Source organism: Pyrus communis, chromosome 10 (genome assembly GCF_041283825.1).
Source record: "Pyrus communis isolate YQ-2024b chromosome 10, ASM4128382v1, whole genome shotgun sequence".
Lineage (NCBI taxonomy): Eukaryota > Viridiplantae > Streptophyta > Magnoliopsida > Rosales > Rosaceae > Pyrus > Pyrus communis.
The window spans coordinates 5,457,669-5,481,578 of NC_142574.1; the positions used below are offsets into that span (position 1 = coordinate 5,457,669).

At 37.8% G+C, this 23,910-nt stretch overlaps 2 protein-coding genes across 2 annotated transcripts; one reads left to right on the forward strand and one right to left on the reverse strand.

The window, feature by feature from the left end:
- The first annotated feature begins 381 nt into the window (after positions 1-381).
- Positions 382-3,587, forward strand: LOC137727441 (uncharacterized). Its single transcript, XM_068466300.2, has 5 exons — positions 382-737; positions 1,061-1,230; positions 1,475-1,544; positions 3,046-3,118; positions 3,260-3,587. Exons 1-5 carry the CDS (start codon positions 536-538, stop codon positions 3,378-3,380), a joined length of 636 nt encoding a protein of 211 aa, XP_068322401.2. The 5' UTR covers positions 382-535; the 3' UTR covers positions 3,381-3,587.
- A 1,819-nt stretch (positions 3,588-5,406) lies between these two features.
- LOC137730314 (cytochrome P450 84A1) lies at positions 5,407-7,634 on the reverse strand. Its single transcript, XM_068469384.2, has 2 exons — positions 6,586-7,634; positions 5,407-6,219 (listed from the first exon to the last, which is right to left on the reverse strand). Exons 1-2 carry the CDS (start codon positions 7,522-7,524, stop codon positions 5,599-5,601), a joined length of 1,560 nt encoding a protein of 519 aa, XP_068325485.2. The 5' UTR covers positions 7,525-7,634; the 3' UTR covers positions 5,407-5,598.
- Between the last annotated feature and the right edge of the window lie 16,276 nt (positions 7,635-23,910).

The following is a 23,910-nucleotide window of genomic DNA, read 5'->3' on the forward strand; positions in this document are numbered from 1 at the left end:
TTGTTTACACGTTTTTCTGTGTGAGGCATTTCCTCTTTAACGACATTTCCTTTTAAACTCCTGTAAGACAAATGTTTGAGTGAGTGATTTTATAGTCCCAAGAAACTTAGGTCAAGTTAGTAAGAAATAAATCATGAATGCTCCGTGTAGACTTAAAAATTGAAAGGAATGCGCAAATCTTTATTTGCAATGTGTCATTTACAACTCGGGTGAGTGAAAGAGAAAAACTTATACGACATAAGTAAACCGTCGTAGTAACGTCCATGTCATATAAGTTTATAAAAATTTACACGTTTTGCCGCTTATTTTGGAACCGTAGGATCAGCACCGAACCGTGGAGGACAATCTAGTGCAGATGACAAGGAGGGAAGTGAAAAAACTGAATCGACAAAACAACACCAGAGAAACAGAGAGCGAAGAAAGGAGAGAGCGACAAATAAATAGCAGATGGAGAAATCATATGATTCTCAACCGAATCATTGATTCGATTCCTGAGATAATAATCTGAAAATCTTTGTTAGAGATAGAGAGAGAAATGGATAAGAACGGCGAAGGCGGAGATGGAGAAATCCCAATCCAAAAACCTAACCCCAATCCTATTCTCGGCGGAAGCGGAGGCGGAGGAGGGTCATCGACCAAGGGAAAGTCATGCAAGGGTTGCCTCTATTACTCCTCCACCCAGAAAACCAAATCCAAATACCCCACCTGCGTCGGCTTCTCCAAAACCCTCCAACAAGGTTCTCTCTCTCTCTCTCTCTCTCTCTCTCTCCAAATTGATGAATGAATTTGATGGTTTTGTTAATCCAATCATCCAGAAATCAATTCTTGGTGCTTTTAGGTATGCTACAACATTTACAGGCTCATTTGATGCTTATATTTTTCGTACTGACAAGAAAAGGGTGTGTCTTTATGGAGTATTTTATAGTTAATTTGATGATTATATCTTTTCGGGTTTTCAATTTTTCGTCATATATATTGATTGACCATCTGAAACTTTATATTTGTTTTTATGCATCAACAAGATTAAGATATGTTCTTATTTATGGTTTTATATGCCCAGTTCCGAGCTACATTGTGGGAGAAACCGAATTGGAGGCGTCTAAAGCAGACCGGACGCTTGCCGATTTTAAATATGCCTGCGTTGGTTATTCGGTCTTCTTAGACAGAAAAGATACTCCTGCTGATCCACATAATAAACAAGCAGAATTGCCGTTTTGTGTTGGTCTCGAGGTGTTGTATCTTGACTCTTATTTCTTTTTCCTTGTTTCTCTAATTGTAAAACTCATTTTACATATAATTTTACACTTGAAGACTGTTCGAAATTTATCTGGTGGAATATCATCACTTTATTATCTAATATCCTTATGTTTAAGTTAAAAGTCTAGTTACATTGATACTTCATAATATTCATACATATATGCGTACAATCTTCTGGTTAACTTGGTTGATATGTGACATAATGAGCTTGTGACAGGTACTGTATGACAAAAAACCTGCTGGCCATACGCATGCTCCGGCTCCTGCTCATGCTCATAATAGTGAAGGTATATCAAGTTTTTCTTTTTATGTTTCTTTTAACTTTGTTAAGGAGGAGGGGGAATGCCAATAAGGTCTTGATTCCATGAATATTGAACAAATACATCTCTCCCATGGGGCACTTAGTTTCTGATACTAAAATGTCTCATGTTCTAAACCCGTCCTGCAAATGAAATGCATGCCAAAATTCTTGTTAATTAGATTAGTGATGTGATGTTATTTGTCTGCATATACCATGTGTGTGTGTCTCTCTCTCTCTTCTCATTATGAAGAGCTCAACTTAGAAAATGTGCAGTGTGATTTTATTGCATTCTCGAAGGGTATGTTTGGTTACCATCAGAATGAATTTTTCTCAGTGTTGTCCTTTATTGTGCACTATAGTTTCTCACTTGATGTATAAAGTCAGATATATAACCGTTCTAAAAATCCCCGCCTAGGCACTAGGTGCCTGGTCACCGTCCCGATTAATCCCTAGGCGTTTGAAAATTAAGAAAGGGCGACTAGAACTACTAAGGAGTCCGCCTAGCGCACCTAGCCGCCCACTTAGCTCGCCTAGACCCGACTAGGCACCCGTCGAGGTTGTGGCTCTCACTTATACAGAAAATTGATAACTTTCATTTTGCAATTTATTTTTTCATTAAAATGTAATAGACTTGTTGAATATTCGAATGAACACTCATTATATACTTGCTCCTCATGTTCTCAATATATTTTAATACTTTATAATTTATATGCCGTTTTATTTTGCAATTTATGTATCTCAATACAATTATGTATCTTTTTTAAGTACAAATAGGCACTTATTTATATGATATGTAATAAATTTGCTTAAATCTGCCTAGGCCCTGTCTAGCCGCCTAGGAGCTAGGCCCCAGCCCACCGCCCAACTAGCCTAGCGTCTTTTAGAACTTCTTATTGTGTCTATTTAGAATATCCAATAACTCTTTGCCTCACTTCCTAACAGTCGATGCTTTTGGGATAGTGGTAAATCAACAAACTATATCATGGTATTAGAGTCACAAACTGTAGGTCAACTTAATAGATATAAGAACTCGTGAATCCTGATCACCAAAAGAGGGACCCCATGTCGCATGTGTAATCACCCAAAAGAGATGATCCGCCTGAGGGGGAGTGTTTCACACTTTACCACATGGATTGGGCTATGTATCCAATAGAGCTTCATTCACATTAGGTCTCCACTGAACAGCTTTAATGTTTGGGAATGGTTGTAAAGTGGTAAACTTTACCAAGGAACGAGATCCTGAGTTTGTATCCCTACAATTGCAACTTCAATATAGATTGATTTCCACAAGAGAGACTAACATGTGATGGGGAGTAGAATATGAAATGATTGATTAGTTGATATGCTAACAGCTTATGCTTCTTACTGGTGTTTCTGGTGAAGCAGCATAACATTTTCAATACGTGAATACTAATTTTCAAGTGATTTGAATATTCTTGTAGCATTTACAGCAATCTTGTTGATAACTTTTTGTGTCTCCTCTCCAGAAAACGGTCGGCCTATTCCTCAACCTCGAACCTACAAACCAGCACATTCAGCAGGAGATGAATACCTCCGCAGGTAAGGCAGAAACTCAACTTAGCAGTGAATATGAGTTATCACTTGTCAATGACTTTTTTCACATGGTTTATTATTTTAATTTCCGGTCTTGTTTATTATCTTTCGCCTTATAGTTCAAAAACTTTATATTTATATGTGCAGGTTTAAGAGGAATGCAGTTCTAGTAGCATCAGGTGTTGCCAGAAATGTGAATAGAGTGGGCAACTACGTGAAACAGAGTGTGGATGACATTCTGTACCCTTACCGTAGAAGGCCCAAGTAACAACTCTTCCTTTTATTGCAGAAATAATTTTTATACCCTTCATTCCGTCACTCTTTTTTTTTTTGTAATAACAATATAATCATCCGGTGAAGGGACGGGGTTTTTACAGTGGAAATTCGTAATAATAGGGGTTGTAGGTCTGCCATGGTTACATCTTGTTTCAACATTTGTAATCACAAATACAAGACTAGCATGGTTGGTTGAAAATTTTATCGTGTAACGGTTGGCATTGCTTTCTTTGTCGGATTTAGTTTGTTTAGAAAACAAATGTATTAAGCTGTAATCCCATGCTAACCAAGTTTCTACGCTAAGGGCACGTTTGATGTCTAGGTTGGATTGAATTAGATAACCGATGGACGGAAGGTATATTGAAAGAAGGTCAACTTTAAAATTTTGTTTAAATTGACTGTAGAAGTCGAAGGTAAAGTTATCCCTTTGCAGCTGTTTGATTAGCTGTTGTTTGCCTGCAAGTGTGGAAATTATGCTTCGTTTGATTTCTAATTTCTGGATTGGTTGGAGCAGCTAACCCGAATGAATATTGAAAGTGTAAATGATATTCATTTGAGAAGATTAGAAGGGAATTCTTTTGCATCAATCAATGTTACTAAATTTACTTTAGGGGAAGAGGGGCAGTTTGTATCCAGAAAGTAGTGGGCTGAAGAGAAATGTCCTAATCATTGTGTCAATTCACCACTTGATGAAAGGGGTTCAGACTTGAAGAAAACTTTTATCTATCCAATTGAGAAACAACGTCGATGAAAGGGGGTTTAGACTTGAAGAAAACTTTTATCTATCCAATTGAGAAACAACGTCGATGAAGGCATGTAGGTGCACTATTACGTGGTAGGGGTTGTAACTTTCTATGAATTTTTCATTTCTCACTCAACGACGGAACTTTACTTATTTCTTTTTCCTCTTAATTTAAAGATGATTGGAATGATAAGTTTATTTGATGAGTAATCGTTCTTCTACCTTGAAGTTGGACTCAAAAAGCTATAGCTAAACAGCTGCATAGAATGTCATTGGCTGAGGTTTATCCTTTCACCTTCTACCGACATCATAGTTTGCATTGCGCAATTGCTAACGCATTCTAATCTCACAATGTCCATTTCTCAACCACTTCAATTAGCTAGTTATATTATTTGCTTATCCACGTGTCAAAGGGTCGGCAAACTTTAAGGGTTTTCGTCTAAATGCAACCGTCATTTGTTGAAAGCTATGCTATTGATTTATATTATCTTTCGTGTAGAAGGAAGGAACCGAACTCAAAAATTTTATTTCAACGGTCATTTGTTGAAAGCTATGCTCCTATTTATATTATCTTTTGTATAGAAGAGTGGAATCGAAATCAAGATGTTTATTCCAACATTAGGGAAGGGAAAAAAAAAAAAAATACTAGACCAATAGTTAGTTGATAACAATACTATTAATTTGAGCTTTGTATCATCACAATATCAAATTAATATGTTACTACCTAATGGAACAGTTTATGAACCCTACAAATTTAATTTTTTAGGATATAAACCAATATTCTATATGATGAAGTCTTTGTGTGATCAATATTGCATATCAAGTTCATCAAATTATGTTGTGCGATCGTAAATTTGGTATAAATTTACGAAAGATTCATCTTGATCAATAACCTCAATCCATAATCTAACACCATAAGCGTCTTAGCTTACTACTATTTTGCTATCCTCCAGTTGCAAATAACGTATCTTTAACATAGATTTTTTTTTTTTTTTTAATAATTAGGACCATTCAATCTCTTAATCTTCATTTTAAGATCATCCCTCAAAAAAATCATTTGAGGTGATCGTTTAGCCATTCAAATGTATCAAATAAGTCATAAGTGTAGGTATCAAGTAACATATTCATGATGAACCGTTGATTTATTTATACATTTGGATGATGAAACAATCAAAAATTCAAATTATTTTTTGTAAGGATGATCTTCAAATGAAAATGAAGATATTGAACTGTTCGAATTATGAAATTTCTATGTTGAAGATATTGTTATTTGCAATAGAGGAATAATGAGCTCATCCCCCATGGGGAAAGCAATAGTATTATCCAATTGGTAAAGAGAGACCAAGAACATAACAAACCCTTATTAGTTAAAGTACCTTTACATAGAGAAATTTACTCATCGATCACTGATTTAAAACCAAGTAATATTTCATCATCATCGTCTCCTCGTCTACTTGAAACTATTAATTCAAAGGGGGCAATTCAACCTGTAAGTTGGCACAGCAACAAGCTGAACCGCTTTTGGTGCAGTCAGTCCAAACACATCATTCATGTCAAGCTCACTAGGCTTCATCCCACCGGGCAACTCCCATGCAAAACAATGAAGCAGATGAGCCACAGCCATCTCCAACCCATACAGCCCCAACGCCATTCCTGGGCACGACCTCCTACCAGACCCAAAAGGAATAAACTCGAAGTTACTCCCTTTGAAATCAGGCGAGCCATCGTCCAGAAACCTCGAGGGTTTGAATGTTTCTGGCTCGTCCCATGCAGTCGGGTCACGAGCAATAGCCCATGCATTGATCCAAACCCGTGACCCGGCTGGGAACGAGTAGCCAGCCACAGAGGTGTCTTCCACGGTCTCGTGTAGGAGGAGAGGGATTGGCGGGTGGAGACGGAGGGATTCTTTGACTGCGCATTTGAGGTAGGTTAGGTTTTCGAGGTCGGTTTCCTGGAGCCTACGGTTCAATCCAACGACATCAGTGAGCTCTTGTTGTACTATTTTGAGATCTTCTGGGCTCTTCATCAGCTCTGCCATTGTCCATTCGATCACTGATGCAACCGTTTCTGTTCCACCAAACATCACATCCTACGTATATATGGGATAATCGTATTATTTAGTACTAAATCAATCGGAAATGATAAATATAGTAATAATTAAGTACATGAATTCCTTATGAGAATAGTTTTCTCTCCTAATTCCTTACAAAAATAGTTAACAACAAATACTTAAAATCAGATTTGTTTCTTAAAATTTAATAAAGTGCATCTATTGTCCTAACTTAATCACTTATTGGTATGTGTTGAATTTTATCATTAGAAAATCTCGATGATATTAGAAGTATATCTCTCACACATAAAAATTGTATATTATTTTTGTTTTTCTCCGATGTGTGACTATTCACCAACAAAAATATAAAGTATTAATAAAATTTTAATTGTCAAATATACATACCATAATAAGTGCTTTGATATTGTCTCTGGTGAGCTTGAAGCCAGAATTGGGGTCGTCACCTTCCTTTCCAGCATCATCACTAAAGTAAGCTATCAATTCGTCCACCATATCTGTATCAGCAGCCTCACTGTCATCCTTATTCTCCACGTTTGCTTTCCTCTTAGCCATGTGGTCGTCGATGATCTTGTCGATGAAAACATCTAGTGATTTACGTGCCCTAGCCATTCTGTCCTGAAAACCCTGTGCATGAACCCAACCCAACCATGGTAGAAAATCCTGCATGTTAAAAGCTCCAAAAAGCTTTGAAAATTCTTGCAAAATCTTCACAAATTCGCCTTGCCCTTCATGTGATCTTGACCCAAAAGCCGCCCGATATGTTATGTTCCTCGTTAGAGCGAAAACCAACTGCCCGATATTCACCGGGGAGCCGGTTTTTCCCGCCACGGTTTGGACCATCTCATTGACTTCCTCGCGCACTGAAGCCCATGACTCAGCCCGTTTTCGGCTAAATAGATTAATGACGCAAATTTTGCGCATGCGACGCCAGAACGGGCCGTAGTTGGCAAAGGCCATGTCCGCCCGATCGTAGGTCAAGTAAGATAGGGCAACGTTGGCAGGCCGGTTGGCGAATAAGTTGTCTTGGACTTGGAGGATTTCACGGGCCGTATCAGGAGTTGATACTGCAATAATATGTATAACCCCCATCTGGAGATGGAGGAGACCACCATATTGCTTGGCCAAATGGGCCAAGCCACGATGGGTAAGTTGGTCCGTCATAAGCATGTTGCCGATGATGGGCCACCCTTTTGGGCCTGGCGGATATGGGAGTTTCCGGCGGGAACTAAACAGGAAAATCAAGGAAATGACGAGGAGAAGAAGAAGAATAAGCAACATGGGTGAAGATTGCAGGGATTGAAGAGCTTGGCGAAGGAGTTCCATGGCTTTGGTTGTGTTGGGAAAATGGGGTTGGTGAGGTTCGTATAAACAATGAGAGTTCTTATATAATTGATAAGGGATCTGCAGCCTTTAATGAGGAATGCACTAATGTGGGAAGTAATAACTGGCGACTTTGGTGGTGATATTTGCTATGTATTTTATCTTGCAAACGTCACGCGTTGTCTTGTGTATATTGCCAATGGGAATTTTGGATCCACTTGTTTGGAAACAGATTATACCCTATAGTTAATTAAGGAAATAATTGACTTTTTACAAAAGAAGGAAGAATAATTTGAATTCTTACCATTTTGTCAAATATGCTAACTAGGCTAAAAGACATTAGATGCTCTCTAAGGGAAATGTCATATATGACGTTGCTTTCTAGTTGTAATTTGACTTCTTACCATTTTGTCAAACATGCTAACTAGGCTAAAAGACATTAGATGCTCTCTAAGGGAAATGTCATATATGACGTTGCTTTCTAGTTGTCTTTTTTCATCGCAAACAAAGATAGAGTTATATGGTTTGAATTTAATTTTATAATGCATGAGTCTTGTTGACAACTAATATCAATTAAAATTTTTTTTTTTAATAATTAAAGTAACTATAGGATGGTTAGGACCAATATATTTATAAAATAAATATTTGACACATAAGATTGTAGGTACATAGGTCATCGATTATTTATAGAAACGCAGAGGTCACTATTCTTTTTAAAGCAATTTGATGCTAGATTTGTTACAGGGTTATAGCTGCTATGGTCGTCGATGATCTTGTTGATGAAAACATCTAGTGACTTACGTGCCCTAGCCATTCTGTCCTGAAAACCCTGTACATGAACCCAACCCAACCATGGTAAAAAATCCTGCATGTTAAAAGCTCCAAAAAGCTTTGAAAATTCTTGCAAAATCTTCACAAATTCGCCTTGCCCTTCATGTCAGCTTGACCCAAAAGCCACCCGATATGTTATGCTCCTCGTTAGAGCGAAAACCAACTGCCCGCCATTCATCGGGGAGCCGGTTTTCCTTGCCACGGTTTGGACCATCTCGACTTCCTCGTTCACCGAAGCCCATGAGCCCATTTTCGGCTAATAGATTCACGGACGCAAATTTTGCACATGCGACGCCAGAACAGGCCGTAGTTGGCAAATGCCATGTCTGCCCGATCATAGGTCAAGTAAGATATGGCAACATTGGCTGGCCGATTGGCAAATCAGCTGTCTTGGGCTTGGAGGATTTCGCGTGCCATATCAGGAGTTGATACGGCCATAACATGTATGACCCCCATCTGGAGATGGAGGAGACCACCATATTGCTTGGTCAAATGGGTTAGGCCACGGTGGGTAAGTTGGTCCGTCATGAGCATGTTAGCGATGATGGGCCATCCTTTTGGACCTGGCGGATATGGGAGTTTCCAGCGCGAATTAAACAAAAAAAATAAAGGAAATGATGAGGAGAAGAAGAAGAAGAAGAATAAGCAACATGGGTGAAGATTGCAGGGATTGAAGAGCTTGGTGAAGGAGCTCCATGGCTTTGGTTGTGTTGGGAAAATGGGGTTGGTCAGGTTCATATAAAACTATGAGAGTTCTTGATATAATTAATAAGGGATCTGCAGCCTTTAATGAGGAATGCACTAATGTGGCAGTGGGAATTTTGGATCCACTTGTCTGGAAACAGATTATACCCTAGTTAATTAAGGAATTAATTGAATTTCGACAAAAGAAGGGAAGAATAATTTGAATTCTTATCATGTCTAAAGGAGATGTCAAATATGTTAACTAGGATTAAAAGATATCATGGTATTCTCTAAAGGAGATGTCATATATGACATTTTTTACCGCAAACAAAGATGGAGTCAAATGCCTTAATTTAATTCTTCAATTCATGAGTCTCATTGACAACCAATAGGATTAAAATTGATTTAATTGTTTAATTAATGTTTGACACATAGATTGTAGGTATTTTGTCATCGATGAGATACAGAAACTCAGAGATCACTATTCTTTTTACAGCAGTGTGATACTAGATCTGTTACAGGGCTTTAGCTGCTATGTTCATGGCAATTTGATGTGAGAACGAACAATTAGTAAACTGAATGGAGCAAGAAATTGTTGATTCACAGTTGACCTTGTTTTGCTTCCCTTTTGCTATATTTGAGAGGCAAAAGAGGAATAATGATATTGTATCAATGCATGGTTACGGATAAATCCCAGTTGCCCTTACTTTGAGCCCCTGGTGACCCGTGATGAAAGAGATAGATCACTTTATTTATGATGGATTGCAGAGTTCTCTCGCCGCTGGGGGAACTCTAGTTTTCTGTGATCATACCTTGTACCCGTAAATGTCAAAATTTTCCGACACAAGTTCTCAGATCAGTCAATGAAAGCTATGCTGAACAAGTGTATCCTTTATGTACCAACTGACGAAGGCGCAATGCTTGGGCAGAGAAGACGACGACTTGAATATATCCCTTGTCCGCATTGTCCCCAGGCCACTTGAATATATGTATTAATTTGCTATGTAAGTGAAACTATGACCTTTTATTTTTATTTTTGGTAATTCAATGGGGATAAACAGGCAAGTCGTGGATTGTCTAGTGTGTCATTAAGTGAAGAAAAGGGGGCTAAACAGCCTCAACCAACTGACTTTCTGTCAAAGAAAGATCGAAACGCAGCGGAATAATTAGAAAAGCCTTAAACCTGCGTCTAAAACTTAAAACACACCAAGAACACAATCTCTAGAATCATTACAATTTACAACAGAGTAGACATGAGGTGACTTATGACGCTGAAATCGTCTTACGTTGGTGTGACAAGTTTGTGCAGGAACTCTGAAGTGACTGCGTAAAATTTCACTGACTGCACCTGATTGACTGATTTTTCAAAAGTCATTGTGCTAAACACATGTTCACTATTCAAGAGTCATGCATCAAGTCCTCAGTTGCTGAGTTGAACTAACATGATCAAATCTTCAAACTGTTTTGAAACACAGGAGGGCTGAGCAGGGGGGAAACTTCGGTGCAAACAGTTATCACGCGGTGTATGAGCGTCGCGTAATTTGAGAGAGAGAAAATTGGATAAATAGCAAGTTACACGGTAAAATCCTCCCGTGAATACTCTTGTAGTCACATGTTCGTTTGATGCATACAGTAAAATCATATGATTGAGTCGAGAGAAGTAAAACTTCGATGCATATATATAACACCATAAGAAATTTAAATCCAGATTCAAACATCACCGAATCCATAGTTACAACACAGAAATTACGAATTTTTAAAAATTAAACACAAAACTAAAAAATAGGATAATCAAACTCAGAACTTTGGGCACACGGATAAATATATTCTATTTGACCTATAAGTCCCTTGCTAGGATGTGGAATCCCAAACACATCTTTGTGGTGGCTGGAGTACCGGAATGTCACACCGAACAGCAATGGCAAGAATTTTTTGAAGCTCATGCGCATCTAGAGCAGCTGCGATCCGGGCGGAACCAGGCCAGGTTTTAGGGTGATCTGCCAGCTTAAACAAACACAAGTTCAACATGTCCGCCTCATCGCTTACATCAACAACTTCCATATTCATGAGTGCCGACGCCTTCTCGATGGCTAACTTAAGTTCTTCTTGTCTCCTCATGTCCTCCAGCAGGGGATGATCAGCCATCTGCTTATGAATAGCGTACTCTCTCAAAGTACGAAGCGAAACTGGTACATCTTGTGTTGCATCCATTCTAGGGTTCAGAAAATAATTAATAACATTTAATCAGTAACCTTATTTTGATTCAAATAAACAATTAAATTCCTGTAAATTTGAGTAAAACCAAAATCTATACCAATTACATAAAACAAAGAATTCACCATGTATGCCAAGTTAACTGATTTAGTCTAGGGTTTTTACAATATATATTAACAAGAAACTTTTATATACTACGCAAAATATCCTTGTTCATACTATAAAATTGCATTAAGACATTTAACAGAAAAAAAATTGAACATACATACCTCTTATATTGTGGCGCTAGAGAGTTTGTTAAGCTTCAACTTTCAGTTGTCCGATATGATGCAGAAATATTGAGTTAGTTGATTTCATTCGTAGATGGGTAAACCCTTTATATATACATCACAAACCTTGGCTTCAAGGATTAGGATTCCTTGGAAAGTGTGGAGAGCTAATTTACGTTTAATTATAATACTTGTAGAACAAGGTTTCCTAGCTAGGGCTTTATTCTATCGGATACCTTATTCCATCGTGAGACCAAATAGAGGAAAAAATAGTAAACAGGTGGTGGCGAAGAAGGCGAACGGAAAGAGTGGTCAAGGGGAAGGCTTAGGGTTTACCACATAAAAAATATATGGCGATCGAGTTTTGTATTTATTTTAGACCTTTTTTATTGGCACCCCACAATGTTATGAATACACCCTATTTTCTTTTATTTGGTCTGAATTTCCTTTTCTACCCTAATTTAAATTAGATAAAAACAAACAAACAAAACCAGCACCACCTTCATCATCCGAAAACCTACTCCTTCTCGATAGCCCCCCACCATGGCACCTCCATTAACAAAATGATCTCAAATATACCAAAACATATGCCGACTTACAATTAAACTAGCCAATAGTCTCATAGAAAGTCAATTCCTAGTTGACACAGTAGGATTGCTTTTCTACAAGTAGCATTTTTCAAATTTTCCACGGCCATCAAGTTGGTATCCCTGATTAGGCTGATATTGACATTATAAAATTCAATTTTATGGTATTTCATGTCTTGCAAAATATTAGCGGAAGTGAGAATTCTAGAGAGAGAGAGAGAAAACGGCAAGAAAGGGGGTGGCTATCATTGGGTAACACCAACAAGGAAGGTGGCAGAAGGGTGAGCAGTTGAGATAGGATGTTAGAAGGTTTTAATTTCTTAACTATTATAAAAAGGTGGTCTTAAACAATGAAAGGGCTAATATTGGAATTTTAAAGAATAATTTTGAAATTGGGGTGTACTCATAAAATTATGGGGTGTTAATCAAAACACCCTTTATTTTATTATTATTTTTTTTACGGATAACACCAAAGGAAACGTGGGGGGAAAATATTAATTTAGGATGAATAAACAAATAAAACTGGTAACAACACACTTCCTCTTTCCTTTCAGTCTCTTAACATCGTGTATAACTTAAATTTTTGTCAACGTGTTAGTCCTTTTACAAATTACACAGTTTTTCATATTTAATCCTACTATGTAAGGTTAGTGATATTCTTTTTCACTTGTAAGTGAGAGGTTTTAGGTTCGATTCTCGCCAAATGAGAATTTGAACCACATTATTGCTAACTCATTATGAGGCTAAGACCACCTCCTCCCCTGTAGATAATATCATTTGTTCAAAAAGAAAAAACAATTCCACTATGATAGGGTTTACCTTGTTTACACAAGGGTATTTTAAGACTAATTAAAATAATGTATAACTGTTAAAAACTCAGAGATGGGTCTTGAAAGACCCTAGGAAATGAGGAAAGATCAATATACTAGGCTCACAAGCCAACCCTAAGGACCGAGTGCTACTCTAACGACTATCACTAATGACCACTCAAAGCTCTGGATTTTCTATCGACAAAAGGGAACAAGCAAGAGACTTATTTTCGACCGCTCAAGTCAGTTGATAAACATGATAACTTTATGGCACAAAGCTTTAATGGTAGGTCTATCTAAACGTCAACTCCAAGACACAAAATTGACCAACAATAGAACAAAAAGTCTATGAAAGGATATGAATGTTGTCAGACTAAGCGCTTGGCTTAATTGCTTTTCAACGACCCTCACACGAGCACTGAGCTCGAGGAGTGTCAACCTTGAAAATTAGCAAGTTGCCGTGCGCAAATGTCACTTCTTCTCCATGTGCCAGTCAAACAGTGGAGAAGTAGGTTACAAACTATGCCTACATGTACAACATATTTGCTAGTGGGTGGTGAGAGACTTAAAGGCCCAAAACTTTTAGGGCTCATTTAGGGGCATATATAAAGGATCCTTATAAATGATTAGATTCATGATAATAAAGTTTGATTACTTTGTACCGAAAATTATATATTGTAATTCACACAATACATACATATATATATATATATATATGTATACATATACACACCAGACCACTCCAATGGACTTGACCCATTCTTAGAGTGAACCACTTAAACCTTGTTGTTTCCATGTTAGTTTTACTCTTGCACCTATTAGGGGTTGACTGCATTGGTCCTTTGTTGACCTACTCTATGTTTTGAACGTTAACATAACTCTTACAATAGTTTAGATTATTATTAGGGAGCTGTTGTGGAGACATAGATTATCCACATCCAATAGGAGGAGAGATTTTCAAGTAAGTTGTATTCAAGGTGTACTCCACATGTCATAATACAATATTTTCCCGAGTCCTTCCCCTTATTTTATGACATGTGAAGTACCTGCTTGAATAAAAAATTTCTCCAATAAAAGAATCACACATGGAATTTTAGATCAATTGACGATTTTACCCTTAACATCATGAGCATACCACATCAGACCTCAAAAGGCTAAGTATCTACATGTCCTATAGGTGATGGGCCTTCGGGCCCACACAAATAACAAAGAGTTCTTTGGGTCCATGATATCCCTTTCTTGGCACCATGACTTCCTTGGCCCAAAGATATAGGAGTTGACTCTTTGGAGTCTCTTTTGAATGTCCTATGCTCCAGCGTCACTACTTGGCAAGGGTGTTCCAGGGTTCTTCCAAAAGCTAGACCTGGCATTCGTGTCGTGTTTTCTGTATCATGTCGTTTTCATGACATACCCGATATCTTAATGGATCGTGTCGTGTAACACCCGTTAAAGTAAGCAAGTAATATGACCCGACCTGTTAATATTATCAGATAATATGACCCGACTCTTTGCCCGTTAAATAAAATATATTTTAAGTCAATAAATAATGAAAATGAAAAACATAATTTGATCCAAAAAATAGAAAACATAATACTAAATTAGTATATGTATGCCACAATGTCACATAAATATTACTTCAAACATAAAAAAAAAAAAATTATCTTTCAAGTATTAGGTACTGCAAAATAAGAGTCTAATGAAAAAAACATTAATACATTACTATAAAATACCAAATGTTCAAGGATAGGCAAAATGAAGGGAGTTGTGTTTCAAGGTTAAGAACCTTGCATGTTTATATATGCTTTCACATTTTTTAGACTTATACATTAATAATTATGAATTTTATTTATTTTGACCTCCCTTAAAAATACTATTCATGAGGGTTTGTATGGTTTTAAAAATTCAAACGACGATGTACCCATACTCAATGCGTAGAGGATGCGATCATGAGCTTTTGCATATTTTTTCACATTTTTTGCACTTGTACATGAATTATTATAATTTTTTCAAAAGTGTTTGGCACGTTTAAATTACTTGATACTCTTATTTTTATGTGTTTTATAATTTTTTTTTAATCTCACTCTGTGACTATAGTACACTATAAAAATAAATAAATGAAACTTAAAATTTTCAAATTTATATAGAATAATAATACTATGACTATTGTATTTTATAGTAAGTTTTTCAGTAGTTTAAAAAATTAAATCATCAAAATAATTTTTTTCTTAAAGTATCGAAATCGATTACCAGCGTGTCACCTTCGTATAAACCTGTTAAGGACCTGTTAGTAACGGGTTTTTATCGTGTGACCCGATAATGACCCGATTAGTTATTTTATTACTATGAACTCATTATTTTTATGTCGTTTTACGTGTCCTGTAATAAATTACCTGGTCTACCAATAGCTGCCCGTGAAGTGTGGTCTGCATCACACTAGCAGAACATAATGGTCAACCTGGTATGGCATGCGGCCTTACCTCCAGCTATCAGCGGGGAGTCTGTTCTCTAAATGGTTAGAAATGTAACATTATATTAATATTAAATTTTATTATTGAGTGAATATTGTAATTTAATTAAGAGTTTATATTATTATAATAATTGTAATTACCTACAATTATTATAATAATTAATTTTCTTATGATGACGTGAGGCGAAAAACTTTAACACTATGTTTGAATGAGGAAAATAAACCTGAAATTTGGATAAAAGTCAGAATTTATAAATTAACATACATAAATTTTCTTGTTTGAATTCATAAACATAGAAATTAAAATTTCAACGTGGAAAAAAAAACTTGGAATTTGGGATCTCAAATTCCCAGGTTTAAATTTCATATAAATACGTGTCATTTTCCAATTTTTATGATTGATAGTTTAAAAATAACAAATTTCGTATTTAATTCCATTGTTATTTTAAGTTAACCAAACAAGAAATTCAAAAATTTTAGAAAATAAAACCTCATTATTTCAATTTCTGTCTTTTTAAATTTCTTTAGTAAACTTAAATTTCTTCATCCAAACATAATACAAATAAGAAAAGGGAAGTTTGCAAACTCCTCATCCATGTGTTATTGTCGAAGCCATTACTGCTCTTGTAATATCAGGTATGGTTTTGTACCCTAATATTTCAATCGCATGAGATGCAAGCCGTATCAGAAAATTTAATGAAAAAGAACGAGTCACTTCTGTGTATGCAATGCGTCTCCTCTATGGAGTCACACCCATCCCCCAAAGGGTATTTTATCTCTATAAATACAGCAACCCCATTGTAGCATAATATACAATTTTCAAATATCCAGTGATTCCGTAAAATTAGAGTCTTTTCGAGAGTCATTGAAAGAGAGTTTCTGCATAATCTTGGTTTGCTTGTTGTTGTGCTTTGGAATGTTACTATCACAAGAACGGAAAGTCATATCTTGAGAAATGAGCACGGAAAATCATAAGCATTAGTGTGGGTCTTAATATCGTCTTAAGAGCATAGTGTCCAACACTAGCTTCGACCAAGTAACATGCCTCTACAACTTTCTTTCCTGTTTAAATACTACAATTATTGTATTGTATGTTTTGATGCATTAATCAAATTGGTATTTATCAAGTATCGTTGCTATATGCCTTCTATTTGTTTGGTTCTTTAATTGGTGATCACCATTTACCATTCAAAATTTTCTATGTTCTAGTTTCTCTCAAACTATTTCGCCTAGGCATTGGAGGATCTTTGGTCGATACCCTCCCTTGTATTGGGTGTTCGTCCATTAGGCTAACGGTGTTTCTTGTTTTGTAAGTGTTATTTCATCAATCTAATTACGAATGAAATTTGCATAAACAACTGTTATCGGCACTCTAAGAATCTCATTTTGCATTCCAAACTTTCTCTAAAAAGAGAAAAATACACTTATGAAGAGTTCAAAATAACATTTTAGAGTGCCATAAGCTCCATATTATTATCTTCTTCTTTTTTTTTTTGGGTCAAACAATAGATTTGTCAAATTAGATATTAGGTTAGGGAGCCGGTGGGGTTGGAACCCACGCCATGATATAAGGGCAGCACTCTTCTTCACCACTGTGGTAGAGGGCCACTTGCAAGCACCATATTATTATTGCTTGCAATAAAAAAAATGCACTATTAATGTCCATAATGAAGTAATGACTAAGTTGTGGGTATTTTAGAAATGTGAAAGATATAAAATTTAACATACATGCTTAATTTGGTAATTTGCTAAGGGGATCGGTAATTTGCCAAGTAGATCCTAGCCACTGAGGGTTTTTTTTTTATTTTTTTATTTTTTAACAAACGATATTATCTACACTAAGGAAAATGGAGTGGGCTTAACCTCACAATTGGCTAGCAATAATGTGGTTCAAATTCTCCTTTGGCGAGAATCGAACATAAGACCTCTCATTTACAAATGAAGAGGAATATTACTAGACCGTAGTACTAAGTGGCCCTAGCCACTGAGTTTTAGCTAAGAGAAAAAAAGATGAGTTATACTTAGAGCACTTCCACCCTTCTCAAATCCCCTAGGGATAGTGGATTAAATCCCCTTCCTTCTCCAAAACTCCTCCATCCCATTCCAATCCCCTGGGTTCTGGGGGAGCCTAGTTGCTCACCTAGGCTAAAATCGACTAACCTAGCCCCTAGGCCATGTGACGCAAGGCTTACATAAGCTACAATTAAAAATACAAAAAATTATAAATAAATAAAAAATCATAAAAAATAATTAAAAATATAAAAAAATGATTTTTTTTTCTTTCTATAAATACCTAATCATGTTCTTCCACCTTAGAGCAACTTCATCGTTGCTTATTGCCTTGGGATAGGCAACCCAATCCACTCTCTCCCTCCCCAAAACACTCGAGCCCACTCGGGCAATTGGACCCAATGTGAGCCCGATTAAGAAGTCAGACAATAATCGCCTAGCCTAATGCTCTGCCTATGTAACGTAAGGCTGACGTCATTTAGATTATTAAAAAATTATAGAAATTATTAAGAATTATAAAAATTAATTAATTTATATAAACACCTAACCCTGTTCTTTCACTCTACGATGCATTTCAATATTTTCAAATACTTTCAACTAATCTTTTATTATTATCCGAAATTAAAACAATCTTTTATTATTTTATAAAATAAAAAATACTAATGTTTTATTACAAACTGCTTGGGCTATTCATTTTAGGAGTGAAAATGCACTTGGGCATTTACTGTTTATTGGGGATTGAGTTGACTATTGCCCAGGGGGACTTCCTACACTGGAAGTGCTTTTACGCCACATTTCAATATTTTCAAATATTTTCAAATACTTTTAACCAATCTTTTATTATCATACAAAATTAAAAATAAACTTATGTTTTATTATTTTATAACAAAACTTTAATAATATTTTAATACCAATTGTCTGGGTTATTTAGTTTAAGGGTGGAGATGCACTTGAGTAGCTACTATTCACTTGGGGGATTGAATTGTCTATTGCTCGGGGGCTTTTTCGGAGTGGAAATACTCTTATAGGAAAAATCTAGGAGCTTGGAGGGGGTGAATTGTGACATCCCACATCGCCAAGGGAAGTGATCCTTATATGTATATTCCCATCCCTACCTAGCACGAGGCCTTTTGGTACCGTTTGGTACGTGGGACGGGACGAAATAGAGTGGGACAAGGCGTTCCGTCCCACATTTGGTGCGCCCAAAACGGGTGGAACGAGCTGTTCCACAGGACGAGTTTTGGGTGAATTTTCGTTCCACCTCAACCCCCTGGAACGACTTGTTCCACATCTGTCGAACACAAAATTATAACCTCTTCGTCTCATTCTTCTTCCTCCTTGTTTCCATCTGAGGGTATCTTTGCTCCCGCTCCGTTCCGTTCCATCCTATCCCGTCCCGTCTGCATACCAAACGATACTGTAAACACGAAAAATTCCTGAAACAAGAAACAAGAATACGTGTACAAAAATAATATTTTTGTATTAATGATTTTTAGGGTTACAATCTCTTTGTAATTTGATCCTCTGATTCTATCTTCATAGGGTGTAGGTTTGTGGATGAGCTGTTGATCCAAAGGGTCGTCGGGGCTTGATCTAGGGATGAACAGTTGATGAATGGATCTTCAAGGGGCGTTGGGCTTGATCTTGAAGAATGGGTGTATGGGTTTGTTGAGGTTGTTGATCCAAAGGGCCGTTGGGGTTTGATCTTAGGATAAACGGATGATGAATGATGAACACTTTCTTCAAGGGGCCGTCGAGGCTTGATCTTGAGTTGGTGGGAGTTCTTCAAGGGCCGTTGGGGCTTGATCTTGAATGAGGATTTGACGAAGAACGAAGATTGCTTTCTTGATCCTTCGGGATTTTCTTGAGAGCTTTAGAGCTTCAAGGCTTCAAGGTTTTGGTGTGTTATCCCTTTCTCTTGATGGAGAAGCCTATTTATAGGCTTTGAGAGTGAATCACTACCATCCATTTTTTTGGTGAAGTGAGTGGATGTTGTAGGTGAAGTAAATGGAGTTGTAGGTGAAATAAGTGTGTGAGGTTGGTGAAGTAAGTGGAAGTTATAAGTGAAATGAGTGTGTGATGTAGGTGAAATAAGTGTGTGAGGTTGGTGAAGTAAGTGGAAGTTGTAGGTGAAATGAGTGTGTGATGTAGGTGAAATAAGTATGTGAAGTTGGTGAAGTAAGTGAAAGTTGTAGGTGAAATGAGTGTGTGATGTAGGTGAAATAAATAAATGTTGTAATTTTAATACATTGGTTAACATTTATTTCACTGAAATTTCGATGTCTACAAATGCCCCCACTTCAAGGCGCGTCGTATACATGTGCTTGTCACGTGTAGAAGATGCGTTTTGAAGTCCCTTAATGTAGATGTCAACCCAAGGGCCGTCGAGGCTTGATCTTGAATTGGGCTGGAAATTTCTTCAAGGGCTGTTGGGGCTTGAACTTGAATTCGACTGGAAGATTTTCTGGTTTCCTCCAATCGTTGATTTTCCACAGGCTTAATCTTGAACTAGGCTGGAGGATTCTTTTGGTCTCCTCCGAAGGTCTGAACTTACTCCTTTTATCTGGAGTTGAATTTGATTCAAGGGTGGTGAACACTTGATTTTGAATCGGACATGTGATTTCTTCAAAGGCTGTCGAGGCTTGATCTTGAGTGAAAATAGGACCATGAGCGGTTTCAGGATTCAGACACATGGCAGGCAAGCACGAGGTGAAGGTGATGACCTGTTTCTTTGTTCAATCTTTCCAATTCATATTGAAGAGGGTTAGAGGATGACTCAGCATATGCAGTTGTTGCGTTTGCTAACGATCCACAAGATTGATGTTTCATTGTCACTCGTCTTAGCTGTTCTCCAGGCAGATGTGGTCCCTTCTCTGGAAGTGTATCAACCGTTGAAGATGACTACTCGAGAGCAACGCTAGGTAAGCAACCAGGGAATAGATTTTTCAGGCAGTCGGTTCCAGATTGGAAGACTGATTCCAAGTGCCGGCTGATTGCTCTCTTTCTCTTTGCCCTACGAGTAAGAACAAGGACAAAGGAAAAGACATGGAGAAAGCATGATATGAGATACTTTTTCTTTTTGAAGAAGTGTTGACGATTTAACAGCGTCGCGCGGCGAGGCTTTGCTCTTTGGTGACGGCGCCAGCGGAGGGTTGTTGAGGCTTCTCGAGCTCTTTGATTAGAACAATGATGTCGAGCTTGGATTTGACTTAAACTCCTCTGTCTGGATGGTTCTGCAGGGGAAGGCGTCGTGCTCCAGCAATTTGTTCCAGCTCCTTGTATCGCATTATTCTCTGCTTGTTTCTTTTACATAGCCCGAGATGATGCGCAACCCTTTGCCTTTAAATGGTCTTTCAGGGCATCATTTCTCAGTAATTCATCTATGCTTGGCAGCTTCAATGTAAAGAGCCGACACTCCGTCACCTGTCCTGGAGTATGCGCTAAGGGAATTCGAGACTCACCAATAATTGAAGATGAGTACTTGAGAGCAAAGCTAGGTAAGCAACCAAGCAAAGGTTCTGGGCAATCAATTCCATATCGGAAGTTTGATTTCCGGTTCCGACTGATTGCTTTCTTTCTCCTTGTCTTGGAAGCAAGAGCAAGGGCAAAGGAAAAGACAGGGAAAAAGCATGATATGAGATACCTTTGCTTTCGCCCTTGATGATATGAGCTACTTTTGCTTTTGAAGAAGCAGCGAATGAATCAACACATATATTTGTTGCGTTTGTCTCCATATGCTTCGATCTACCGTTTCTTCCTGCCTCATCTGTACTACAGGCATCTGGGTATCTTCTTTGGGGGTACATCAATGGTTGAAGATGAGTACTTGAGAACAGGGCTGGATAAGCAATCAGGGAAGGGATTCCAGGCAGTCGGCTCCAAACGGGAAGCTTGATTCCAAGTGTCGATTGATCTCTCTCTCTCTCTTTGTCTTTCAGGGAAGAACAAGAACAAAGGAAAGGACGGGGGAAAGACATGCTATGAGATACTCTTGCTTTCAACCCTAATGATATGGGATATGTTTGCTCTCGAAGACTTGGTTGAATAGGTGCTCTCAAGGGAAGAAGAAAACTGAGCATATTGAGAGGTTTGGTTGTAGCTACATTCTCGGCCGACAAGAAGAGTCATGCGTTTTTGGATGTATGCCTTACCATGAATGTTGACATATATAGGGATTTTAATGGCAAGTAGTAGTGCGGGTGCGGCTTTGTCACCCACGCTTGTCGGCAAAAGTGTGGTGGTTGGGATAATGACCTTCACGCGCTTTCAACTTTGTCAGAGATCTTTGACAAAGTTGCACGCGTTATCTGAAAAGCTGAGATTGCGTCTGAAGAGCGTTGACGAACTTTACGCAGGAAAATCCGGCTTTTAAGATTTGAAAGTGGCGTCTCTTCGATTTTTTTTATTTTTTATTTTTATTTTTTATTGCTGGTTGTGTTGCCTCTCCTTTTATAGAAGTATCGATCACATCCAACGTGCACACTTTGAAGATTACCTGCTTGTGAAAATCATCTTCGGTGTATTTTTTTTTTTTTTTTTTTTTTTTTTTAGATTTTACTTCGTCCCACCATTTTCTCTTAACATCTTTGAAAATGGCTAACCCATCTAACAATTTCTTAGATTTGAGTCTCAGCGGTGATACAGGTGCGCCGCGGCAGGGTAATATATGGTGCCCGTCTTTCTGATCTTCTAATGGCCCTCTTACAGGTAAGGACTCTGTGATACAGGATGCAACAACGGCTATGGTAGTAGCTAGGAATCTCCTCACTCCTAGAGATAATAGGCTGCTTTCAAGACGGTCTGATGAGTTGGCCGTTCAAGAGTCCCTAGCTCTCAGTGTTCAATGTGCGGGCTCTGTGTCCAACATGGGTCAACGCCTACTCGCTCGATCCCGTCAAGTTGAATCATTGATGGTGGAGGTGGAAAATCTTAAACAAGAGATCAAACATCTTAAGCGCGAGAATAGGGATTTGCACGTGCTTGCGAATAATTATTCGACGAGCATGAAGAGGAAGCTTGATCAGCTGCAAGAATCTGAAGGTCGAATTCAAAGTGACCGTCAAAGGCTTGCGGCTTTCTTCCAGAGGCACCTTTTTCCTTCGTCATCTAGCGTTCAACCAAGAATTGAAGCCTCAAATGATCTATCTTCGATGCCTCCCACTCCTGGAGTTTTGCTCAGTAATAGGGCTTCTCGTGAGCAGCTTTTGTGAAAGCTCCATTTTTTTTTTTCTGTACGCATTTGTAATTTCTCGGAGATCAATGGACATGCTTTATTTCATTCAGCGTATTGTGTTAAGTACAAGCAAAACATATTAAAATGTGCTACTTCCTTCCTTTTTTTTTTTTTTTTTTTTTTAAATGATACTTTTGCAAGCTGGTGCCGTGCACCATCCTTCCCCTATTTTCTTCTTTTCAATGATTCTGTCACCACCATCTCTTTTCCTTTTTCTTCTTGATTTGCTAACAATAGCTTGCACCTTTTTTTTGTGTGCATGTACATTGTTCTGATGACGAGTATGGTACATTGGCATTGCTGGGTTCCTTGCTGCACCGCATGCAGACTTTTTTTTTATTTTTATTTTTTTTATTTGCAGTCATCTTATTACATTCTTCAATGCATGCGGATTTCTGTTTACACAGTCATCTCATTACATTCTTCCCTGCATGCGGATTGCTATTTGCACAGTCACTGCAACATTATTTGCACAGTCGTTGCACTTCATTCGCTTCTTTGGGTTCATGTGCACATATATATATATATATGTATGTATTTATATCGGATCAAATCGTCACTGCACAACCATTGCACAGCCACTGCATTGTTTGCTTTCTCGCATCCCGACTGCCCTGTCCTGCAATCCTACGCTGCCGATAACTGAGTATTCTTCCTTGCGTGCTATTTCCTTGAAGAAGTTGAGTCCAGATGTTAGAGTTCACCAGCTTGCTGCAATAGACTTGTCACTAACCCAAGTCCAGTCTTCTCAGCAAGCTGCTTCGGGAGATTATCAAGCCACATAAACTTCTTTAGCTTCCGTCCAAGTATGTCTAGATGCGTTGATATGAGAGCAAGAACAGTTGGCATCGAAGCATCACGACTTGAAAGCGTTCTCGGGGAGCGGGGAGCTACACTTTCTCAATGCCAGGAGGAGATTTCACGCCTAGAACAAGAGAAAGACATGGCTATAGAGTTGCCCATCTTGTCTCTCACCGAGGTAGAGACTTTGAAGACTTTGGAAGGCTTGCTTGAAGATCGCCTCCGCAGTTTTAGGGACATAGTTTTCGAGTAGTGTCTTCTGCCTTCTATTTTGTAATCAGAGTGTTTGTGTTCTTGAATTTGCTCTTTATTCTCCAAAGTGTTTGTGTTTTTGTTGATGATGTGACTGTACTTGAAGTTTTGAAGTTTCAAGTTGCCTACATACCCTTGGTTGAGGAGGGATCAAGTCATGACGTAGTTCAAATGAGTGATGGTTTTTTTTTTTTTTTTTTTTTTTTTTTTGGATTTTAATGGTGATTTTGGT

Coding starts and splice junctions, on each gene's coding strand:
- LOC137730314 (XM_068469384.2), bottom strand. CDS start 7,524: ATGGAACTCCTTCGCCAAGCTCTTCAATCCCTGCAATCTTCACCCATG. Junction 6,220..6,585: donor ATATCAAAGCACTTATTATG/GTATGTATATTT, acceptor ATATATACGTAG/GATGTGATGTTTGGTGGAAC.
- LOC137727441 (XM_068466300.2), top strand. CDS start 536: ATGGATAAGAACGGCGAAGGCGGAGATGGAGAAATCCCAATCCAAAAA. Junction 738..1,060: donor CTCCAAAACCCTCCAACAAG/GTTCTCTCTCTC, acceptor TTATATGCCCAG/TTCCGAGCTACATTGTGGGA. Junction 1,231..1,474: donor CGTTTTGTGTTGGTCTCGAG/GTGTTGTATCTT, acceptor AGCTTGTGACAG/GTACTGTATGACAAAAAACC.